Source organism: Panulirus ornatus, chromosome 51 (genome assembly GCF_036320965.1).
Source record: "Panulirus ornatus isolate Po-2019 chromosome 51, ASM3632096v1, whole genome shotgun sequence".
Classification (NCBI taxonomy): domain Eukaryota; kingdom Metazoa; phylum Arthropoda; class Malacostraca; order Decapoda; family Palinuridae; genus Panulirus; species Panulirus ornatus.
The window spans coordinates 3358466-3380190 of record NC_092274.1 but is presented as its reverse complement, the minus strand read 5'-3'; the positions used below and the strand labels follow the sequence as shown (position 1 = coordinate 3380190).

At 36.8% G+C, this 21725-nt stretch overlaps 1 protein-coding gene across 3 annotated transcripts; it reads left to right on the top strand.

The window, feature by feature from the left end:
- The first annotated feature begins 2607 nt into the window (after positions 1-2607).
- Positions 2608-21645, top strand: LOC139764838 (NADH-cytochrome b5 reductase 3). Of its 3 annotated transcripts, none has more exons than XM_071691821.1 (7): positions 2623-2723; positions 5402-5465; positions 11030-11231; positions 12880-12998; positions 15141-15345; positions 16065-16259; positions 19632-21645. In XM_071691821.1, exons 2-7 carry the CDS (start codon positions 5451-5453, stop codon positions 19802-19804), a joined length of 909 nt encoding a protein of 302 aa, XP_071547922.1. In that variant the 5' UTR covers positions 2623-2723; positions 5402-5450; the 3' UTR covers positions 19805-21645. The 3 variants fall into 3 exon arrangements, with proteins under 3 accessions (XP_071547921.1, XP_071547922.1, XP_071547923.1); XM_071691822.1 differs by lacking the exon at positions 2623-2723 and adding an exon at positions 3110-3203; XM_071691820.1 differs by lacking the exon at positions 5402-5465 and having other exon boundaries at positions 2608-2723.
- Positions 21646-21725: the final 80 nt, after the last annotated feature.

Genomic DNA, 21725 nt, shown 5'->3' with positions numbered 1-21725 from the left:
CTCACTTCCCAGGCCTTCTCATCCCCCATAGACCATACTAGTCCCTCTCTTGCATGTACCTTCTTTACCTCCACATCCACACATAAACTGAGCAATCATGGTGACATTCCCTCATAAAGATTTTGAGTGATCTGGGCTTGAACATACAGGAGGGTGAGTGGCGTGCAAGGAATAGAGTGAATTGGAATGATGTGGTATACCGAAGTCGACGTGCTGTCAGTGGATTGAACCAGAGCATGTGAAATGTCGAGGGTAAACCATAGAAAGGTCTGTGGGGCCTGGATGTGGATAGGTAGCTGTGGTTTTGGTGCATTACACATGATAGCTAAAGACTGAGTGTGAACGATTTTGCCAGTAATTAGTGAAAATTAGATCGGAAATCATTTTCCACCAGGTTAAGATCATTAAAAAAGACAGTTAGTTTGATAGATGGCAGTTTTTCAGGGTTGTTGGTAAAGTAGCCTGGATATGGGTTTTACATGGAATTTTACTAGTTTATCTTTGTATAGCTTTCTAGGAATTAGTAGATATGTAGAGGTGAGTTGTAGTCTTGATTATTTCAACCAATGATCCATTTTCATGAAGTAAGTCTAACATCCTTAGATCTATTGGAACCTATGTTAATGGATCGTTGCATGTACAGCATCACAACGAAACTTGGTAATTTATCAGTTTAGCTTTTCATGGCTACTGGCTTTGAATATTTAGGCACTTTCTCTAGTGTCACAGTAATGTTTTGAGATTTAAATGATATCTCTGGAGTATGATTTGAAGTATTAGATTTTATTCAGTGGTACTAGATAAGGCAGTTGTTGGGAGTTATTTTTGAATATGGGGATACTCAAATGTAAAAATAAGTAATACCCATTTTGGATATCACTGGGGGTTTGGAAGTCTTTTTCTATTCTTACCTAGTCACTGAAATAATTGTGCCATAGTATATTGCACTCTTAAAACATTAAAGAGTTATCAGTCTTGTCGCGAGTGAAAAGCATTGTTGGCAAAAGCTGAATAATTGTCTTTTCAAGAGGATTTCATTCTCAATGATGAACTTGTTACTCCAAAGGAGTCGCATCATTTCAATGCTGCTGAAAGTAATACAGCCATAAAGCTGCAGGAGCCGCTGAACAGAAAGGGGTCCTGTGTTATGATGATAATGTATCATCGAGGAATATGTGGGTAAAGATTTCACCATCTGGGAGGGCGAGAATGGGTATACTTGAAGATATAGTAATTCAAATGATGTATGGGTGCAAGGTATGGGCTGTTGATGAGAATGTATGGAATAGGGTGATTGTGTTGGAAAGGAAATGTTTTAGCACGTGCTCTGCCGGTAAGTTCAGTGGATAGGGTTAGATAAGTATGGTAAGAAGTGGAAGGAACAGGGAAATGAAGGAAAAGTTTGAAGGATGAAGTGCTAGGGATATAGCTAATTGAAACAATGTAGTATATCGCTTTTAAAAATCATTCTCCTGTCCTAATTTTATTTTTACAATGTGATGCTCCTGATATATGTAATTTCTTTTTGGGAGAAGAAGCATTATATTTTCTTTTACATCTGTTTGGTACAATGTGTTTGGTGTACAGTTTATATACTAGAGTATTGGGTTGTGTACCTGCTCACATATAGAAAGTTATCGTAGAGTGTTCCCCTAAAACATATGCTAAATAGCAATCAATAACCTGTCAATTCCTGATTATTTTCACCAGGACATTTAAGTCTATATTTTGTTTTAGTCAAACTACATCAATATGTATTTTTGTTACATTTGTGTCGGAGGTGGAAGAAATGAGAAGCGGGAAACCAAATTGGAGGTGGAAGGATGGAGTGCAAAAGATTTTGAGCGATCGGGGCCTGAACATACAGGAGGGTGAAAGACATGCAAGGAATAGAGTGATTTGGAACGATGTGGTATACCGGGGTCGACGTGCTGTCAATGGATTAAACCAGGGCATGTAAAGCGTCTGGGGTAAACCATGGAAAGTTTTGTGGGGCCTGGATGTGGAAAGGGAGCTGTGGTTTTGGTGCATTATACATGACATCTAGAGACTGAATGTGAACGAATGTGGCCTTTGTGGTGCATTAATAGGCAAGTACAAACAAATTCTGTTGATTTTGTTTATGTTTGTGTCAGTGTTTGAAGTGGACCCAATTTATTATAATCACTACGTCTGTGCATAGAATGTTGGCTTGGACTTGTGACGGTTTCGAAATTAGGGAAGACGGAAGATAATCAGATTCTCAGTAAAAACTTTGGACATCCGCGTTCCATAAATATGAGGTAGATTCATATAACACCATTTAAAACCCGTTTATATTATATATATATATATATATATATATATATATATATATATATATATATATATATATATATATATACACGTGTGTGTGTATGTGAATTATAGCGAAAGTGATTAATACAATATTATGATGTTAGTTGTAAACCAACAAAATTACTTATTGGCAACTGATCATGAAAGCAGCCGATATATTTCAAGATTTATCAAGTATAAAGATATAATATATGAATAACACATTATTATTACGAAATGAAATAATGAATGATTAAATCTAATATTCTCCATATATCTCGTTAAATGGAGATATAAGTTTAGAGTCGTGTGTAATATCCGGGCATTATGTGTCAGGTATACGCAACTGTGGTGATGTGTTGAGGCGCAGGTGCTGGACCGTGATGGGCGAGTGGATTGATACTCAGGTAAGTTCTTCACATTTATGAACGTTTTCTACACTGACAGTCTAGATATATCTTATATATGTACTTTCTATTTGTATGTGGTTATCATATGTAGTAGATATTTCGTAAGATCTTGTTGTTGTCATATAAATGCCGGTTTAGTGTTGAGTCATCACATAGCTAAAAATATTTTTATAAGAGTTCATGTTAATGGGAGAAAGTTTCTATATCCAAGACACGTATTATGGGTAATTATGCTATATAGATATCATGACCAGTGATGGAATACAGTCTCTAGAGGATGGAGAAAGGTTATGGGGAACGACCACCACACCTACATTGGGAGAAACAGGGAGGCCTTGGCCTTGACAACATCTCATGATTGGTATCTTCTCTTCCCAGATTGTGCCTCCTGTCTCCTCTTATCTTGTGTTGATTAATTTGACCACTTTAATAACGGGACAAGTGCAGCAGGAGATAATGCTCTACACATTGATAGAGGTATCATTGTATCATACTCGTGGGTTGCACCGTCGTGTTCAAACTGGTCATAGACATGAATAGAATGTTACTGAATTATAATATTGCTGTAGAATGAGGAACACAAGAATTCTTGTGACATAAGACCCGGTACATCCATAGATAATTGTAATGGGTCACATGGGGAGACTACAGAGGACCCACTACACAAATAAAAGTGCACTCGGTCTTATGGGGTTTCCCCTACAATACCCACTTCACTTTTATTTTTGTCTTGTGTTTTGAGAAGTTTCACTTCATTGACCTTGGCTATTTCATACAGTAACCATGACAATTGAACGTTGTCATGGTTAAGTGGTCCCAACCTCTATTGAATTAAAAAATGTAGGTAATGTCGCAAATTAAAGGTTACATACCGATATAAAAAGCTATCAAATAAGTTCCACATTGAAATAGTTCTGATCCGATTTATTACCAACCACCTTCTAAACTGCTTGTTTATATCGGCATCACTTTCACCCACAGTAACTATGACCCATATGGATGTTACTTAGAAATGAGTGAATATCTGCCAAGCAGGGCACATTATCCATAATCAGTTTTAACTTTTGAGAAATTACCAATTATTGTTTAGATTTTATTGTAGATATGGTATGCTGCAACTCCCTGGCTGATTCCTGTGAGAAACTGCAGAAGTTGGTGACTGAGTTTGGAAAAGCATGTGAAAGGAAAAAGTTGAGGGTAAATGTGAATAAGAGCAAGGTTAATAGTATTAGGTTCAGCAGGGTTGAGAGACAAGTTAGTTGGGATGTAAGTTTGAATGGAGGAAAAGTGGAGGAAGTGAAGTGTTTTAGGTATCTGGGAGTGGATTTGGCAGTGGATGGAACCATGGAAGTGGAAGTGAATCATAGGGTGGGGGAGGGGGCGAAAATTTCTGGGAGCGTTGAAGAATGTGTGGAAGTCGAGAACATCTTGGAAAGCAAAAATGGGTATGTTTGAAGGAATAGTGGTTCCAACAATGATGTATGGTTGCAAGGCGTGGGCTGTGGATAGAGGGATAGAGTTGCGCGGAGGAGGGTGGATGTGCTGGAAATGAGATGTTCGAGGACAATATGTGGTGTGAGGTGGTTTGATCGAGTAAGTAATAATAGAGACAGAGAGATGTGTGGTAATAAAAAGAGTGTGGTTGAGAGAGCAGATGAGGGTGTTTTGAAATGGTTTGGTCAAATGGAGAGAATGAGTGATGAAAGATTGACAGAGAGGATATATGTGTCAAGAGGTGGAGGGAACGAGGAGAAGTGGGAGACCAAATTGGAGGTGGAAAGATGGAGTGAAAAAGATTTTGATTGATCTGGGCCTGAACATGCAGGAGGGTGAAAAGGTGTGCAAGGAATAGAGTGAATTGGAATGATGTGGTATACTGGGGTCAACGTGCTGTCAGTGGATTGAACCAGGGCATGTGAAGCATCTGGGGTAAACCATGGAAAGTTCTGTGGGGCCTGGATGTGGAAGGGGAGCTGTGGTTTCGGTGCATTAATTACATGACAGCTAGAGACTGAGTGTGAATGAATGTGGCCTTTGTTATCTTCCTAGCGCTACCTCACGCACATGAGGGGGAGGGGGTTGTTATTTCATGTGTGGCAGGGTGGCGATGGGAAATGAATAGGGGCAGACAGTATGAATTATGTACATGTGTATATATGTATATGTCTGTGTGTGTATATATATGTATACGTTGAGATGTATAGGTATGTATATTTGCATGTGTGGACATGTATGTATATACATGTGTATGTGGGTGGGTTGGGCCATTCTTTCGTCTGTTTCCTTGTGCTAACGCGGGAGACAGCGACAAAGCAAAATAATAAGTAATTGTATATATTGATATGTATATGTACATGTATGGGCGTGTATGTATATATGTGTATGAGTGGATGGGTCTTTCTTCGTCTGTTTCCTGGTGCTACCTCACTGCTGTGAGAAATGGTGATTAAGTATAACAAATGAATAGATATTTTATTTATTATACTTGATTGCATTTTGAATAGTAAGGGATTATTATGTGGAAGTGCATCACAGTATGGAATCGTATTGTGCATTATTCATGTCAACATGTATTAAAGCCTTATAAGTGTATTTTGAATGGTAAGAGATTAACGGGAAGTTTTGTAGTGTCTTAGCTTATGTAGTGCATTATTAATGTGTCTTGAATGTTTTAGGTTGTGGCGTAATTCACGTCGAAAACTGCTTTTTCTTAAGAGCTACAAAATGGATCACATAAAGGTATGATGCGTGGATAGAATTATAAATCATAAATAATTTGTTATTTGTTTGGTTTAGAAAAGTGAAAGTCCGATTATCCGACCATGTTGGAAACTGCAGCAAGTTCTATAAGTGGAAAAAATGGATACCTGGACTTTTTTTATGTGTATATATATATATATATATATATATATATATATATATATATAATGAGGAAATATTAAGGAAATAAAACTAAAATGCTCAACATTGATTACTTGTGCAGTTTTGTACCATTGTTGAATATATACTCTGCAAAAAAATATACTGAAGTAATCAGTTTTGCAAGATACATGTAGGTGAAGTGGAACCTCTGGTAAAGGTTTTTTACTTATTTTAAACTCATGAGATGAGGTAGCTGCTTTTTCACAACATTTTTAGTGTTAATTTCTTGCTGAATACTTAACACTACCTGCTTTTGTTTCTTGTAGTGGTTTCTGACATTTTAATGGACTTGTACTGCTTGTAGTTGACACGGCATAGGATTGCCCTTTGTTTTTTGTTTTTTTTGGATAGAGTCCAGTACTAATGAGAGTAGTTACCAAAGGACACAGTAAGGCCTCTGACATTGTGGATATATATGACTAAATCCTTGATGGGTAGCTTCTTGAGGGCCCAGTTGGTAAGAGACAAAGTTGGGTAGCTGGACTTCTGACAAATGATTTGTAGTTATCAGAGTTGGATGAATTCTACCAGTGTTAGAATAATCAGACGGGTGGAAGTCGGATAATCGGACTTTTTCTGTAACTTAGTGACCCTCATTTTTAATGAAAATAATCTTTTTCTATTCTTAGAGGAAATTGATTTTGATAGATTGTATTTTCTTCGCTACCTGTTATAATTCTTGAAAATCGGTGATTTTAATATTTATTGGTCCTTCTTATTCAGTTCATCTGTATTGTCCACAGACCACAATAGTAGTTTCTTCAGAATGATAGTGAATAATGACACAGGACCAGATAGAAATTCTAAATTGGAAAGTATGTTTTTGTGCTTATTGTTATGTTTTGCCAATAGTTGCCCAATTTTTCCATTAATATATAGGTTCTCAGCATAACCACAACTTACCCCAGTATTACCTTTGTTGCTTCTCTTTTAGTCATGTCAGAATTGCAGAGCTTGAGGTGACGAACATTTAGTAATTAGGTGCACAGCTTTATGTTTTACTCCAAATATTCAGTATATTTTCCCCCATTCAAAAAGGTCCTTCCTGGAAACTTCTTTCACTAATATGAATGTAGGTATTCTGTATTTTAGGTCCTTATTTCTGTTAATTTAAGCTGGAGGGAGCCATTCATTTATGTAATCACATGTACCATGCAGAGATATTCATATGTATAACTGGAGGAGCAAATGGAGTTGAATATTTGAACATGATGTAATTGAACACCATGGTGTAATTATGGGAATGGTGCAGTCAGTATTGATGGCACGAGTACTGTAGGAAGGATGTTGGGTTTCAAGCCTAAGATATGTTTGATTATGCTTGTCAAGCTGGCTCTGTCAACAGCACACTGGTGAAGGTATAAGATAGTATAGTCCTTTCTGTAATATATCCTTTTTCATAGCTTTCTGGTGAAGGTATTAGCTAGTATATGTCCCGTTTGTATCATGGACTGCTCCCTAGAACCCATGTCTAGCTTTGTACATATGTAGCTGCTGCAGAGTCCTAAGACAGCTTGTGCTTTGTAACCCTATATTTTCCTGTGGTGAGTGCTATGTACTGGCCCTGCTATTTTGGCAAAATCTTGTCATAGGCATCCTTCACCACCCCTCTCTCTGAGAAGAATAGTCTTATTCATCAAGCAAGAGTGTTTTGTGCTAGCCCTTCCTTTATGGCTGGATCTCATCTACATACTCATAGTTATTTACTCTGGAAGAAGAAGAATAGTTTTATTCATTAAGCAAGATGTGCAGAGTACATAATGCTATCCCTGCCATTATGGCTAAGTCTCATCTAACATACTTGTAGGTAGATATTCTTTCTCTCCTTGACTAAATAGCAGAGAGTTCAGAGTTCTGGCAAGTGGAGCCATGTCTGAGAGAGATATCTTGTCTGTGGTATCAGAGGAAACAATGATAGCCGCATTACCCTTTGTAGTAATGGTGTCAGGTATTGATGGCAAAGTAAAGGAAAAGATAGTAAGTATCTGTGCTGATGACTCATAATAAGCAAAATGATTGGATCTGAATCTTATAAAAAGAAGATGCAAAAGACTGTGACACAATATACAGAAGTGAATCTAATGGAATAACAGATTAGTTTGAGCAAGCAAGTTGTAGAACAAGTTCGAGTAAGAGTATATTGGTGATATCATATATAAAGGCCCAACGAGAAGGTGATGGGTGATATAAAGTGAAACAAATATGAAAGATTAAGATGTCATTAGAAATGAATAACTAAGATTTAAAGAACATATGAAAATAGCACAGTTGAGAACTTTCACGGCAAGAGATTAATCAGGTGAAAGCATGAGGGCTATACATCTTTCCTTGTTCAATATCAAACATTGTTCTGCTAGTTCATTTGAACACAGATTAGGCAATTTTAAATGTATACATTTTTGTCTGGATGTATTTCTGCTGCTTCTGGAGTTTTGTATAACTAAGGAGATGGAATCTTTACCTATTTAGCTGCCCTTTTTTTGGCTTCAAACTTATGATTATTTTTTTAAGATAACTGTGTAGAAAACATTTATGAAAATATGATTCATCATAGCATTTTATTGATATGTTGAAATGAACACAACTCCAAAGAGGTAAAAGACTCTTTTGATTTTTTCCTACAATTTTCTGAATATGTAGGTGATTATTGATTAATGCATTAAGTAAGAATCTTGTGAAGAGCATTTTGTAGAAAATTTATGAAAAATACAGTTTACTGTACCATTTACCAGTTATAAGTTAAGTGTTTTGAACCCAAGTTGATCCAAACATTTTTGAGGGAAGGCATCCTTTTTTATGTAAATTTATTATATATAATGAGTGTTTTGTACTATGTCTTTATGTATGTATTGTGCATGTCTGAAATTCTCTCTCTCTCTCTTGTGTGAGATTAAGGGTGATATTTGATGTGTTGTAAGGGGCCTAGTCCCTAATCTTGTATTTACATTGAAAACTATTGAACTGAACCTTGTGCAACTGAGATTTGAATGTTTTCTCGGTTCCTTACCATGATATATTACAACATTAGTTCTCATTACTTTCCTCTTTGGGAACTCCTCCCATGGAACTCCTGAAGGGGAAAGGAAACTGGCTACATCCAGTGGGCAGGACCATGGGTCTAGAAGCATGGTAATGTAGTGTATTTGTATGAGGTATTTTCACAAAAGTTACATCATGGGATGGTGGGCCTTCTGTAGTATTTTTGTTTTTATTGTTGTAGAGATAAGAGGTGTATAGAACACAGTAGAGTATGCTCAGGGATTTTTTTTTTAATCCAAAACTGTTGCCAGCAAGTGTTCGAAGGGTGTTTTGTTTGTTTATGGCCCTTGTGTCGATGTTTGTGGATTGGGTAGTGAATGTCTTGTATGTCTTACATAATACCTGTCATGGCTGGAATTTTGTTCAGTTGAAGTTTTTGAACAAAAAAAAAAGGGGGGGGAGGTTGTGGGTTGGATTTGTATCTTTCCAGGGTTAATAGGGTGACCATGGATTTTTTGGGGGATGCAGACATTGTTTTAAGTTAGTCAGTGACGGAATTGTGTGATGTAATGTTGCATGTTTGTTATTGCTTTGGAAATGTCATGGTGTTGTGATGGAATTTTGAGATCTTCATATGAGAGGAGATATAACCCCATGACTCCTTTTATAGAGTTCTTACAGTTTCAAGGCCACATTCAATGAAGAGCAGAGAAATAATTGACTCCTTTGGAATGAGTATTCGTTTGTGGTGTAACGATGTGCAGGGACAGTCCAGTAACACCAGGACCAGTTTTCTCTCATATATATTAATGCGCTGGATACTTGACTACATTTGTAGAGATAATCAAGATTTGCAGACAATACTGAGCTGGGAAATATGGCTTCAACGAAAATTGAATGCCTACAGCTGCAAGATGAAATAGATAAGCTGATGGATTGGACATACAGGAGGCAAATCAATTTTCATATCAATAAAACTCAGGTTTTATATTAGCAGAGGAAATGACAAGGGAAGCTACAGTATGAATTTTATCAACTGCTAAAGGCAAATACTTAGGTGTGATGATCTTAGAAGACAACCATAAGCCAAGTAAGTATTTAGTGAAATTTTGAAAGATGCAACAGAATTCTGGGCGTCATAGCTAAGACATTCATATTTGTCAAAGAAAATAATCCTCACTCTTCTCAGTCTATTGCTGTGTCTTGATATTGAATACTATTAATTTTTGGTCAACCTAGATGAAAAAACACTTGACAAAATAGAAAGAGTACAGAGATCAGCTAACAAGATAATTCCCAGATTGAGAAACAAATCCATTGGGAGCTATTAGATGACTTGACTTAACTTATTCAGTGTAGAAATAGGAAAGTTGAGAGTTGATTTGTTACAGGTATTCTGAGTGATCAAAAACTTTGATGGCCTTGATTTGGCAGCTATTTAAAGTTAGTTCAGACAGATTTCACACACACTAAGTGAGCCAAACTAATGGGAAGCTGTTTTACTTCAAATGATGCAAAGTACTTATTTGTCAGCAGATCTTTATGATATGAAATTATTTGCCAGTAACAGAAGTTGAAAGTAATACCACAGATGTGTTGAAAAACAGACTGCAAGCTGACTTGTAACTTCATAAAGTTTCCAGATATTCTTTCTTTGTTTCTGATTGCCTCGGTTGCTCCAAATAGCATGTAGTCCAATGTTCTTTGCATTCCTTTCTATTCCCTTGGACAGTATCAGTTCTTATTCCATGTGTTGTCCTCAAACATTTCATTTGCAGGCCATTTAATTAAATGTGTTGAATGCTTAAGACTTATGGATACAACTTCATTAGGACTAATATGAAATATTTTCAGGTATACCCATCTTTGCCCTTACAGACATTGACCTTTCCTTTTGTAGCTCCTTCACTCAACCAGAACCTTAGCTCTCTCTCCCACTTTGAGACTTTCTCAGCCCCCTAGTTCCATTTGGTGCCATGTTCACTCTCAGATACTAATGCACTCCATGCTCTACAGATCCTCCTTTTTCAACTACCTAATGTATCTGTTTCTTGTAGACACTTATATTCTGATTCATATTCAAATACATTATTTGTCATTTAATGGTAAGTGTAGATAAAGGAATTTCTTTATTGAGAAAGAGCTAATTTTTGGTAGTAACTGGCATTTGTAGCAGTTTTCATGCCACTAAACCATTGCAATTGTTTCATGAATATGATTTACGGTCCAGATTGAGGTTTGGGAAAGACATGAAAATTGTTACACCATAATATTGAGGTAGATTTTAGGCTAGGTAAAGTTTAACAAAACTTTTTTTTACAATTTAGATGAGATCCATAGGGGATAATTTTCCTCACCCTGTTTGATTCTGTATTTATATCTTCAATTACTTTTGGTGGCAGGCCATTCCTCTGGTGGTGGGGTTGGTAATAGTGGTTGGTACAGCCATTCTTACTAAGCTGTACCTCTCCAAAAAGCGTGGACCTCCCCGTACTCTTCAGGACCCTACTGTCAAGTATCCTCTGGAGCTGATTGAACGAGAGGAGATATCTCATGACACTAGACGTTTCCGATTCAAGCTACCATCTCCTGACCATATTCTTGGTAACACTATATACTTTATTGTACTGTTTGTTGGGTGAAAAAAAAAAAAAAATATATATATATATATATATATATATATATATATATATATATATATATATTTTTTTTTTTTTTTTTTTTTTTTTTTTTTTTTTTGTCGCTGTCTCCCGCGTTTGTGAGGTAGCGCAAGGAAACAGACGAAAGAAATGACCCAACCCACCCCCATACACATGTATATACATATGTCCACACACGCAAATATACATACCTACACAGCTTTCCATGGTTTACCCCAGACGCTTCACATGCCCTAATTCAATCCACTGACAGCACGTCAACCTTGGTATACCACATCGATCCAATTCACTCTATTCCTTGCCCTCCTTTCACCCTCCTGCATGTTCAGGCCCCGATCACACAAAATCTTTTTCACTCCATCTTTCCACCTCCAATTTGGTCTCCCACTTCTCCTCGTTCCCTCCACCTCCGACACATATATCCTCTTGGTCAATCTTTCCTCACTCATTCTCTCCATGTGCCCAAACCATTTCAAAACACCCTCTTCTGCTCTCTCAACCACGCTCTTTTTATTTCCACACATCTCTCTTACCCTTACATTACTTACTCGATCAAACCACCTCACACCACACATTGTTCTCAAACATCTCATTTCCAGCACATCCATCCTCCTGCGCACAACTCTATCCATAGCCCACGCCTCGCAACCATACAACATTGTTGGAACCACTATTCCTTCAAACATACCCATTTTTGCTTTCCGAGATAATGTTCTCGACTTCCACACATTCTTCAAGGCTCCCAGAATTTTCGCCCCCTCCCCCACCCTATGATTCACTTCCGCTTCCATGGTTCCATCCACTGCCAGATCCACTCCCAGATATCTAAAACACTTTACTTCCTCCAGTTTTTCTCCATTCAAACTTACCTCCCAATTGACTTGACCCTCAACCCTACTGTACCTAATAACCTTGCTCTTATTCACATTTACTCTTAACTTTCTTCTTTCACACACTTTACCAAACTCAGTCACCAGCTTCTGCAGTTTCTCACATGAATCAGCCACCAGCGCTGTATCATCAGCGAACAACAACTGACTCACTTCCCAAGCTCTCTCATCCCCAACAGACTTCATACTTGCCCCTCTTTCCAAAACTCTTGCATTCACCTCCCTAACAACCCCATCCATAAACAAATTAAATAATTTTTTTCCCCTTTTTTTGTCAAGAGTTTACATCAGTGAGTTACTGTAATTATAGAATACCAGTTTGGAGATGAAAGGATGAATAAGCAAAGACTGAATAGGAGTTGAAAGGCATACATGGAGTAAAGTGGATTGGAGTAATGTGTTACACATATGCAGTGAACTGTCAGTGGACTAAACCAGGGCAAATGAAGCAGCTTGGGAAAACCAAGGAAAGGTCTGTGGGAACTGGTTGGTAAGGGGGCTGTGGATTCATTGCAAAACGCATGGCATCTTGAGCGTAGATGTGAGTGAATGATGCCTTTTTTCATCTGTTCCTGGTGCTACCTCATTAATGCAGGAAATGGCAAACAGGTCTTTTTGACCTATGATTGTTCAAAGTAATTGAATTTTTACTTTCCCACTTTTGAATGATATTACTAAATTTTCTTACTCTGATATACTCAGGTTTGCCTGTTGGTCAGCACATCTACCTCTCCGCACGTGTTGATGGCCAACTAGTGGTGCGCCCATACACTCCTGTGTCTTGTGATGAGGATAAGGGATACATGGATCTTGTTGTCAAGGTTTGGATGGCTACCTTTTCAATTTGGATGGCTACCTTTTCAATTTTGATCAAGTTAAAGATGAAAAAGATTTTTGAGTAGACTAAACATGTTTTAACAGTAGGATGTCAGATATTTAGTTAAGACATAGACTGTTGTGTTTCAGGATTGATCTTGATCTTTTTATTTTCAAACAGATGTCAGACTGTTGTTATATGAAGGTTATTGATTAATACTCTGTTTCTGTGCTGTCATATAACTTCACCTATCTTCGGTAGGTTGTGATATTTTTCATTGTTTTTCTTCAGTCTGTAGACAGTTTTCCTTAAGAATGAGTTTTGTGTTTTTATATCTGTCTGGTAACTATAGACTTCAATAGAAATTTTGTTCCCTGGAACATGAAATAGTAATACTATACTATAAATACAGCTTTGCATTTTTGAGATTTCATAAATGTTTGTATCATAATCACTTGGGATTATTTTGTTATAGAATAAATGTAGGAGTGTATCAGTGATTATATTGCTGTAAGACTTGTAGTGATTGAAGCTATGCTACTGTGTACTTAGGAGCATGATGGTATTTTGCACCAAGCTTACCTGATCTTACCACATGCTGCAAATATTAGAATGATAATGACTCCATAACCCTATTCTAGAAAACTGTGGTGTAGCACCTTCTGTGAAAATGCATATGTTATTTGAGAATAATTTTTTATTCCTAATTCTTGTAACCACTTAAGCAATGTAATGTCAGGAATAAAGAGATGTTAGCATCATTTGCTTGCATTCAGTCTCTAGTTGTCATACATAATGTAATAAACCAAACCTTACCATCCACAACCATGCCCTACAGATTACTCCATGGATTATCTTGTTCATTTCACAAGAAAGAGAAAATGTTAGTAGAGAAATGAGGATCTATTGTTGCTATATAAAGGAGGCCTTATTTTGTACTTAGGTACAATGTTGATAGTGAATATGCAGTATGCAAGTTGAAATATTACACTTTTTCCACTGCAAATAAGTGTGATTATGTTAGGTGGCTGACATATGAGAGGAGGATATTGTTGATTTATTTTTGGAATATTACAACTCCTTACACAAAGAAAAAATTAGGCACAGTTATGTAATTTCTTCCACAACCATTGCATATGTATCCCTTTCCGTTATGTAATTCCATTAGAATCACTGTATGTCATTTATTTCTGAACACCAGGAACAGATGAAGAAAGGCCACATCTGCTTGCGTCCATTCTCTAACTGTTGTGTAATGCAACAAAACTACAGCTCTGTTTCCATATTGAGGCCTCGCACACATTTCCATGGTTTCCTACGGGTGCTTCACTTCAGCTTCCTTGGTTCCAATCAATGCCATGTCCATTCCTGGGTATCTAAAACACTTCACTTCCTCCAATTTTTCCCATTTATATATGTGAATGGTACACTTATTATTGGTAATTCTAAAATAGCTGCATTGTGAGAGGCACATATAAAATGCATTAGGAGTGATGCATTATACTCCTGGCAGTGTTGCAGTCTGAATATTTGTTCATTTCATAATTCAATCACGCATATAACATGTTACTGTACAGCACATATCACTTTCATTAGAGAAAAGGCTCTTTCAGATGTAAAGAAAAACATATTTTTCTTGTAAATCAGTTGAAAAGTACTACACTGAGGGCACATTAGATATTAACAATATCCACAGTCATTAGGTTAAACAAAACATCCTGTCTCATCTTTCTGCTGCATCACAATACCTTCCTTTGGTTCAGATTTATTCTCAACTTTTTCCTTTCACATACATTCTCAAAGTTTTGTCAACAGTGGGCCAAGTTTCACTTAGGTGTCTGCCATCAGATTTGTGTGATCCACAAAGAGCATATGATTCATTTGTAAAGTCCTACCCTCAGCATACCAGAGACCTACCCTTTGCTCAAAGACCATTTACATCTCAAACCATACTGTCCATAAACAGATTTAACAACCATGGTGACTTCTTCAGAAACTACTCATCCTTTTCCCTTCCTATTTGCAAACATGCCTTACTCCCAGTCAAAACTCCTCACTGCATTAAACACTTTCCATTTATTGTGTTTATTTGTAGCCCCTTACACAAAGTCTCTCTCTGTCACTCTGTATCTTTTGTTTTTAATAGATTTATTTCAAGAATGTACACCCAAAATTTCCTGATGGTGGAAAAATGAGTCAGCACTTGGAGGCCATGAAACTCGGGGAGACTATTGATGTTCGAGGGCCATCAGGCCTGCTGGAATACCGAGGACGTGGTGTGTTTGCCATCAAACCTGACAAGAAGTCCCCACCAAATTTGGTCACTGCTCAGAAAGTTAACATGATCGCTGGTAAGGTTATATTTCATTACTGTACCACCATTATGTGTTAAAGTAAAAGATGAGGTGAAAAGTTCCAAGACTAGGTAATACTTTCAGCAGACAGTGAAATGGAGACCAAGATATTTATGAGCTGTGAGAGAGTGACATATTGCCAAAATAAAAGAGCGATTGTGTTTGAAGGATATTCTGTCTCTTTTAGCTGTTATAAACTAATAAGACATGGATGTTTGATATTGAAATGGTAAATGGAGTATGAATTGTTGAGAAGAATGCTCTTTTAAGATGAAGTGGGTATCAAAGCAGGACTGAAGGATATTGAAACCAAAGGGAAATTTTTTTTGTACAAAGGAAGTGGTTGACAAGGTAAATGATAGAATACTGAATTGGTGTGAACATACAGAGAGAATTATGAGAAGTATATTGACCAAGATCAATGGGAACAAAGAGAGAGGAAGACAAAGTTAAAAAAAAGTATGGATGGTCCAGGGAAGTAAATGGGTTACAGGGTTGTTTGTACAGGGGAATTTACTGATATCTGTGTGTTCGAAGGAGGTTTTTCTTTTAGGTACATTTTATGAAGAAATACTAAAGGTTTCATGAATGCTGTATTTTAAGAGATTCAGCCAAGGTTACTTAGTTCTAATTTAGGAAATTTTGTAGTGTAAGATGTTGACATAGTTAAACCATCACCATCATCAGCATATGATTAATATTTTGTGTTATTATAGGTGGCACAGGGATCACCCCAATGCTTCAGTTAGTGCGTCAGGTTGTTCGTGATGAGGGAGACAAGACTCAGCTGAAGCTGCTCTTTGCCAATCAAACTGAGGCTGATATTTTATTGAGGCATGAGTTAGAAGAAGTGCAAGCCCATCACCCAGATAAATTCAAGCTGTGGTACACTGTAGATCGTCCAGAAGAAGGTGGGCTGGATAGGTTTCTCAGTATGACTTCCCAGACTTTATTACTAACTTGACGTGTGACGAAATCATGATAAATTTTTTCATAAAGACAGTATGGTAAAGAAAGTTTTAGACATAGAGCAGAAAAAAGATTGTTATAAGACTTAAAGTGTGATAGTTTCTCCATTTAAGTTGAAGTACCTTTAAGTTTAGAACTTTCATCTTATGATTTTGAATTGGATTTATTATTTTTATGATTTTTGATTGTATAAATACAGGACCTTTTTTATGAGGCTCATGCACTTTCATAGCTGTATTACATTTAGTAACAGTGAGGTTGAATTCCTTTGGAGTGAGAAGTTCTTTAGTAAGATTGTACTCTTTTCATCCATTGATGATGATACAGTCTCACCAAAGGTGACTTTTAACTTAGAATATAACTGAATGAGGCAGAGGCTGTTAATTTCAGATTTTTTTCTTATTGTTTGACAATGGTAAAGTGTTTATTATAAATAGTAGTTGTATGTGCAGGCTGTAGGCATGACTTGTTATCATCATTGTTATATATTGTAACTTATGATGAAAGGTCATATTAATGTTTGATTTATATTAGATCAGGATAATCCTGGTGACTCTAGTTTTCTAAACACTTATTTCAGATCTGTCTGCAGGAGAATGTTTTTAAGGAGTGATTGATAATGGTAATTTGGCAAGAATATATTAAGTTTAGATGGTATTTAAGTTTAAGAAAGTGATGGGTATATAAGATTGTGATGGGAGATAGATCTCTAATGGAGTTTTTTTATGCTTGGTACCTAAATTCTTTAAACAACTTCTTGTTGAATTGGTCGTCATGACTGACTTAGTGAGTGATGCGGAAGCCAAATAAAGATAGGTTACAAGTCATGAGTGGGAAGGTAGTTGCATGTCTAATCTTATGACTGACAGGAAATTCATATTGTAGCTGGGCATATGTTTCACATGCCCTGGTTCATTCCATTGACAGCACATCGACCCCAGTATACCATATCATTCCAATTCACTTTATTCCTTGCACACCTCTCACCTCCTGTATCTTCAGGCCCTGATTGCTCAAAATCTTTTTCATTCCATCCTTCCACCTCCAATTTGGTCTCCCACTTCTTGTTCCCACCATGTCTAACACATATATTCTCTTTGTCAACCTTTCCCTACTCATTCTCTCCATATGTCCAAACCATTTCATCACACCCTCTTTTGCTCTCTCAACCACACTCTTTTTATTACCACACATCTCTCTTACCCTTTCATTACTTACTCGATCAAACCACCTCACATCACACATTGTCCTCAAACATTTCATTTCCAACACATTAACCCTCCTCCGTACAACCCCATCTATAGCCCGTGCCTCACAACCATATAATGTTGGAACTACAATTACTTCAAACATACCCATTTTTGCTCTCTGAGATGATGTTCTCTCCTTCCATACACTCTTCATCGCCTCCAGAACCTTCATCCCCTCCAACACCCTGTGACTCACTTTCACTTCCATGTTCCATTCGCTGCCAAGTCCTCTCCCAGATATCTAAAACACTTCACTTCCTCCAACCTTTTTCTGTTCAAACTTACATCCCAATTAACTTGTCCCTCGACTCTGCTGAACCTCATAACCTTGCTCTTATTCACATTAACTCTCAACTTTCTCCTTTCACACACTTCTCCAAACTGTCACCAACTTCCACAGTTTCTCACATGAATCAGCCACCAGTGCTGTGTCATCAGCAAACAACAACTGACTCACTTCCCAGGACCTCTCATCCCCATCAGACTGCATGGTTGCCCCTTTCTCCAAAACTCTTGCATTTACCTCCCTAACCACCTCATCCATGAACAAATTAAACAACCATGGAGACATCACACACCCCTGCTGCAGACTGACCTTCACTGGAAACCAATCACTCTCCTCTCTTCCTTTCCTCTTTTAACTGCTTCTGACAGCTTACCTCCCTCACTATGTACTCTTAAGACCTTCCACAAAGCATCTCTATCAACTCTGTCATATGCCTTCTCCAGGTCCATATATGCCACATATAAATCCTTCTGTTTTTTAAATATTTCTCACACACATTCTTCAGTTTATATATAATTTATTATTAGCCAGCATGGCACAAACTATATCCTGTCAAATTTATATTGATTGAAAAGCCAAGATGATTTATGAAAATGAAGTAAAATAGTGGGAATGATTTATCTTAAAAGGTGTTTGGAGACCCGACTTCTAAAGTGGAAAGGCTACAGGAAGAAGGAATAGTGAAAGAAAGAATGAATCCCATAGCTTTCATGACTTGACTTCACATAGAAAATATGGGAAGCAGGAGCCAGTCGCTTATTGTAGGTCTGGATCTTAGGGGCCGAGAAAAACAAAGATGGCTCAAGTGAGCTGCTATGGATGAAGAGGGAAAGGGAAGCATTATCATGGTGAACAAAAATGTTGGTTGACGCGAGATGTTAGCAGGAAAGTTAACTCATAGGCATTGAATTCCACTGGTTATAAGAAAGGTGGAAGAAGGTCCACCCCAGACATATGAGTAGTAGTTCATCTTATAGCAAATAGGACCCTTGTAGGTATGAGATAAATCAATTAGAAGAAAATTCATGAGCACTCCTGAGCTTTTAGAAACTTATTTTATGTCCATTATATGGGGTTTCTAGGAAAGAGTAGAGGAAACAGGTATATCTAGTATGTTGATGTCATTACTGTATAGTGTTAACCTTTTGTGCTTTGAAACTAGATGGTAAGAAACAAGATTAAGGGAAATAAAGGTAGAAATTATTTTTCCCTGTTGAATTTAATCAGGTTACTGTTTATCCATGTAGAAGTGTTATAGGTCTGAATTAAGAGGAAATAGCTCATTGCAAGAAAAAATATAGGAGTGAGAGGGGAAGGAGAGCAAGTCAAACAATTTAGAGTGGATTTGTGGGTGGTAGAGTGAAGTGTTTAGAGACTGAAGAAAGATCACTAAAAGAGAGAAGAGAGGCAGTTGGATAGCATCCTAAGAAACACCACTGTTGGCAGGATAAAAGGGAAAAGTCATCAACAGTTTTGTAAATTAGAAGACAAAAGACATGCATTAGAGAAGTGACAGAATTGCAATACCCAAAAGAAGTTTAGTAAGGGAAGGCTTTTGCTACACCCAGCAAAATTATTCACACTTTACTTTTGGGGTTACCAGCACATCTTAGAATATTTATCAATATTGGTATTTCCTCCTAGTTTTGAATAGATCTTCACTGTTCTTCAACCTCACTTTAACACATTAAACTTAAGATGATATAGTCTTCATTAGCTTTTTCATGTTGTTTTATGCATTTTTCTTTTATCATTTTCATATTTTGATCTACTTGAAGGATGGACATACAGCAGTGGCTTTGTGAATGCGGATATGATCTCGGAGCACCTCTACACCCCATCAGATGACACCATAGTGCTAATGTGTGGCCCACCTCCTATGATTAATTTTGCTTGCATCCCTAACTTGGATAAATTGGGGTATTCATCCAATATGAGGTTTGCTTATTAGAGTCTAAACAAAGTTTCTCAAGAGTTTGTCATAGTAGCTTAAAACTGATTTGAAAAAAAAAATTCAAAATACCCATTTGTAGTGAATGCAAGTACTGTTAGCCCAGTTTTTATGCTCCTAAAGTATATCATAGTGTTTTAGGCTTATAGTTGTAATTGTGACTTTTGTATCAGAACATAGTGCTGAATTCTTAGTCTTAATAATTCATCAAGGCTGTTGGTAAGAAATTTTGTATTGTACACTGGAATGTTTATGTAACTTTAGATGTTTGTGACAAACTTTATGGATTCCCATAGTGTAGCGGTTAGTGTTCTGGACTGTGACGCAATCACAGGCCACCCAGGGTCGAGCGCATAGGTGTTCATCCACCCGTAGGGGTTGGTCAATGAAATGGATACCTGGCTCAAGGTAGAAATCCTCCCCTCCCTTTTTTTTTTTTGTTAATTTTCCAGAAGAAGGAACAGAGAAGGGGCCAAGTGAGGATATTCCCTCTAAGGCTTAGTCCTCTTTTCTTAATGCTACCTTGCTAATGTGGGAAATGGCGGATGTATGAAAAAACATGTATGTAGAGAGAGAGAGAAAGAGCATTAATGGGATGGCCTGTACCATGTCAGCTGACATTAAAAAAAATTAACTGCAATTTGTGGCAACTGACTGTTAAGTTCAGCCTATGAAATATTTTGTTTTCTTAAAGATTTTGGTTTAGCTTTGCCTTCAGAATAGTTTTTATTGACATTACCCAACATTGCATAGGAAAATGAAACAAATGAAATGAGGGTGTATTTCATTATATATATATATATGTTGTGAATGTTCATAACTTTGGTCATCTTTCAAATCACATTCCCTGCAATTCATGCTGAATTTATATTTGAAGGGAATTCTGATACATTGATGGTATCGTCTCAGTTTTATTATATTTGTGGCATTACTTAAGGGTGTATAACCTTACATCATCTTTACGTTCAGTTGGATTCCGTATGAAACATTAACTCTCTTGCATTCATCGTAATCATAGATAGAAGGCATTTGTTTACTTTTGATTCTTGAATATCTTATGGTTAATTTTAGCCTTTAATGTATACATGGTGAATGAAGTGTGCAGGGTGATAAATAATTTTAAAAATTTGTGCCTGCTCAGGTTATAGACTTGCTTTGTTTGAAAATGTGGTTAATATATGTAAGACCAAAAACCTCTTGAAATCATACAGTAGAATTATGATTTCTGTTGGTACTGAGTAACTGTATTAGTTATATCAGTTGCAGATTTGTTGGAGGATAGTAAGACAAACATAGTTGAAGTTTTCAGTTTTGATTATATAAAATAATCACCACTCTATAAGAAAGAAAAAGAGCTCTGGTTTGTGCTGTGAATGGTTTCTAGGTACTCATTGTCAGGGCCATATAGGCATCCAGTACTATGCCTTCATCCTATGCATCTATAATTTGAACTTTTTACTAGCTTGCCTGCTAGCCTTGGATAATTGCAAATTATCCAAGGTTTTGTGGTATTTTTAGGAATTTTCTAGCAATGCAGAATTTGGACAAGAGAAGCCATTGCCTTGTGCTGGCACATGAAATCAATTAGAAAAGAGAATAGCCTCTATTAGTTAACTAAGATATGTAACTGGATATATAAGTGAAGTCCTTCATCATCTTTTTTTGATTTTTTTTTGGCTCTAACTGTTTTCTTGGGATTTGGAAAAATATTTGCTTTGCCTGAACCATTTCACAATGTGCAAATAAAATTTTGCATTGCTTGGACCATTTCATGTGTGCAAATAATGTAATATATAAACTACATTCAAAGGTATGTTTTGGAAATAAAGATATTTCTTCAGTATTAGTTTATATGTAAAATCCTTTTGAACAATTCAGCTTATGTATTTTGAGTATGGGGAAACTTATTGTTGGCCAGTAA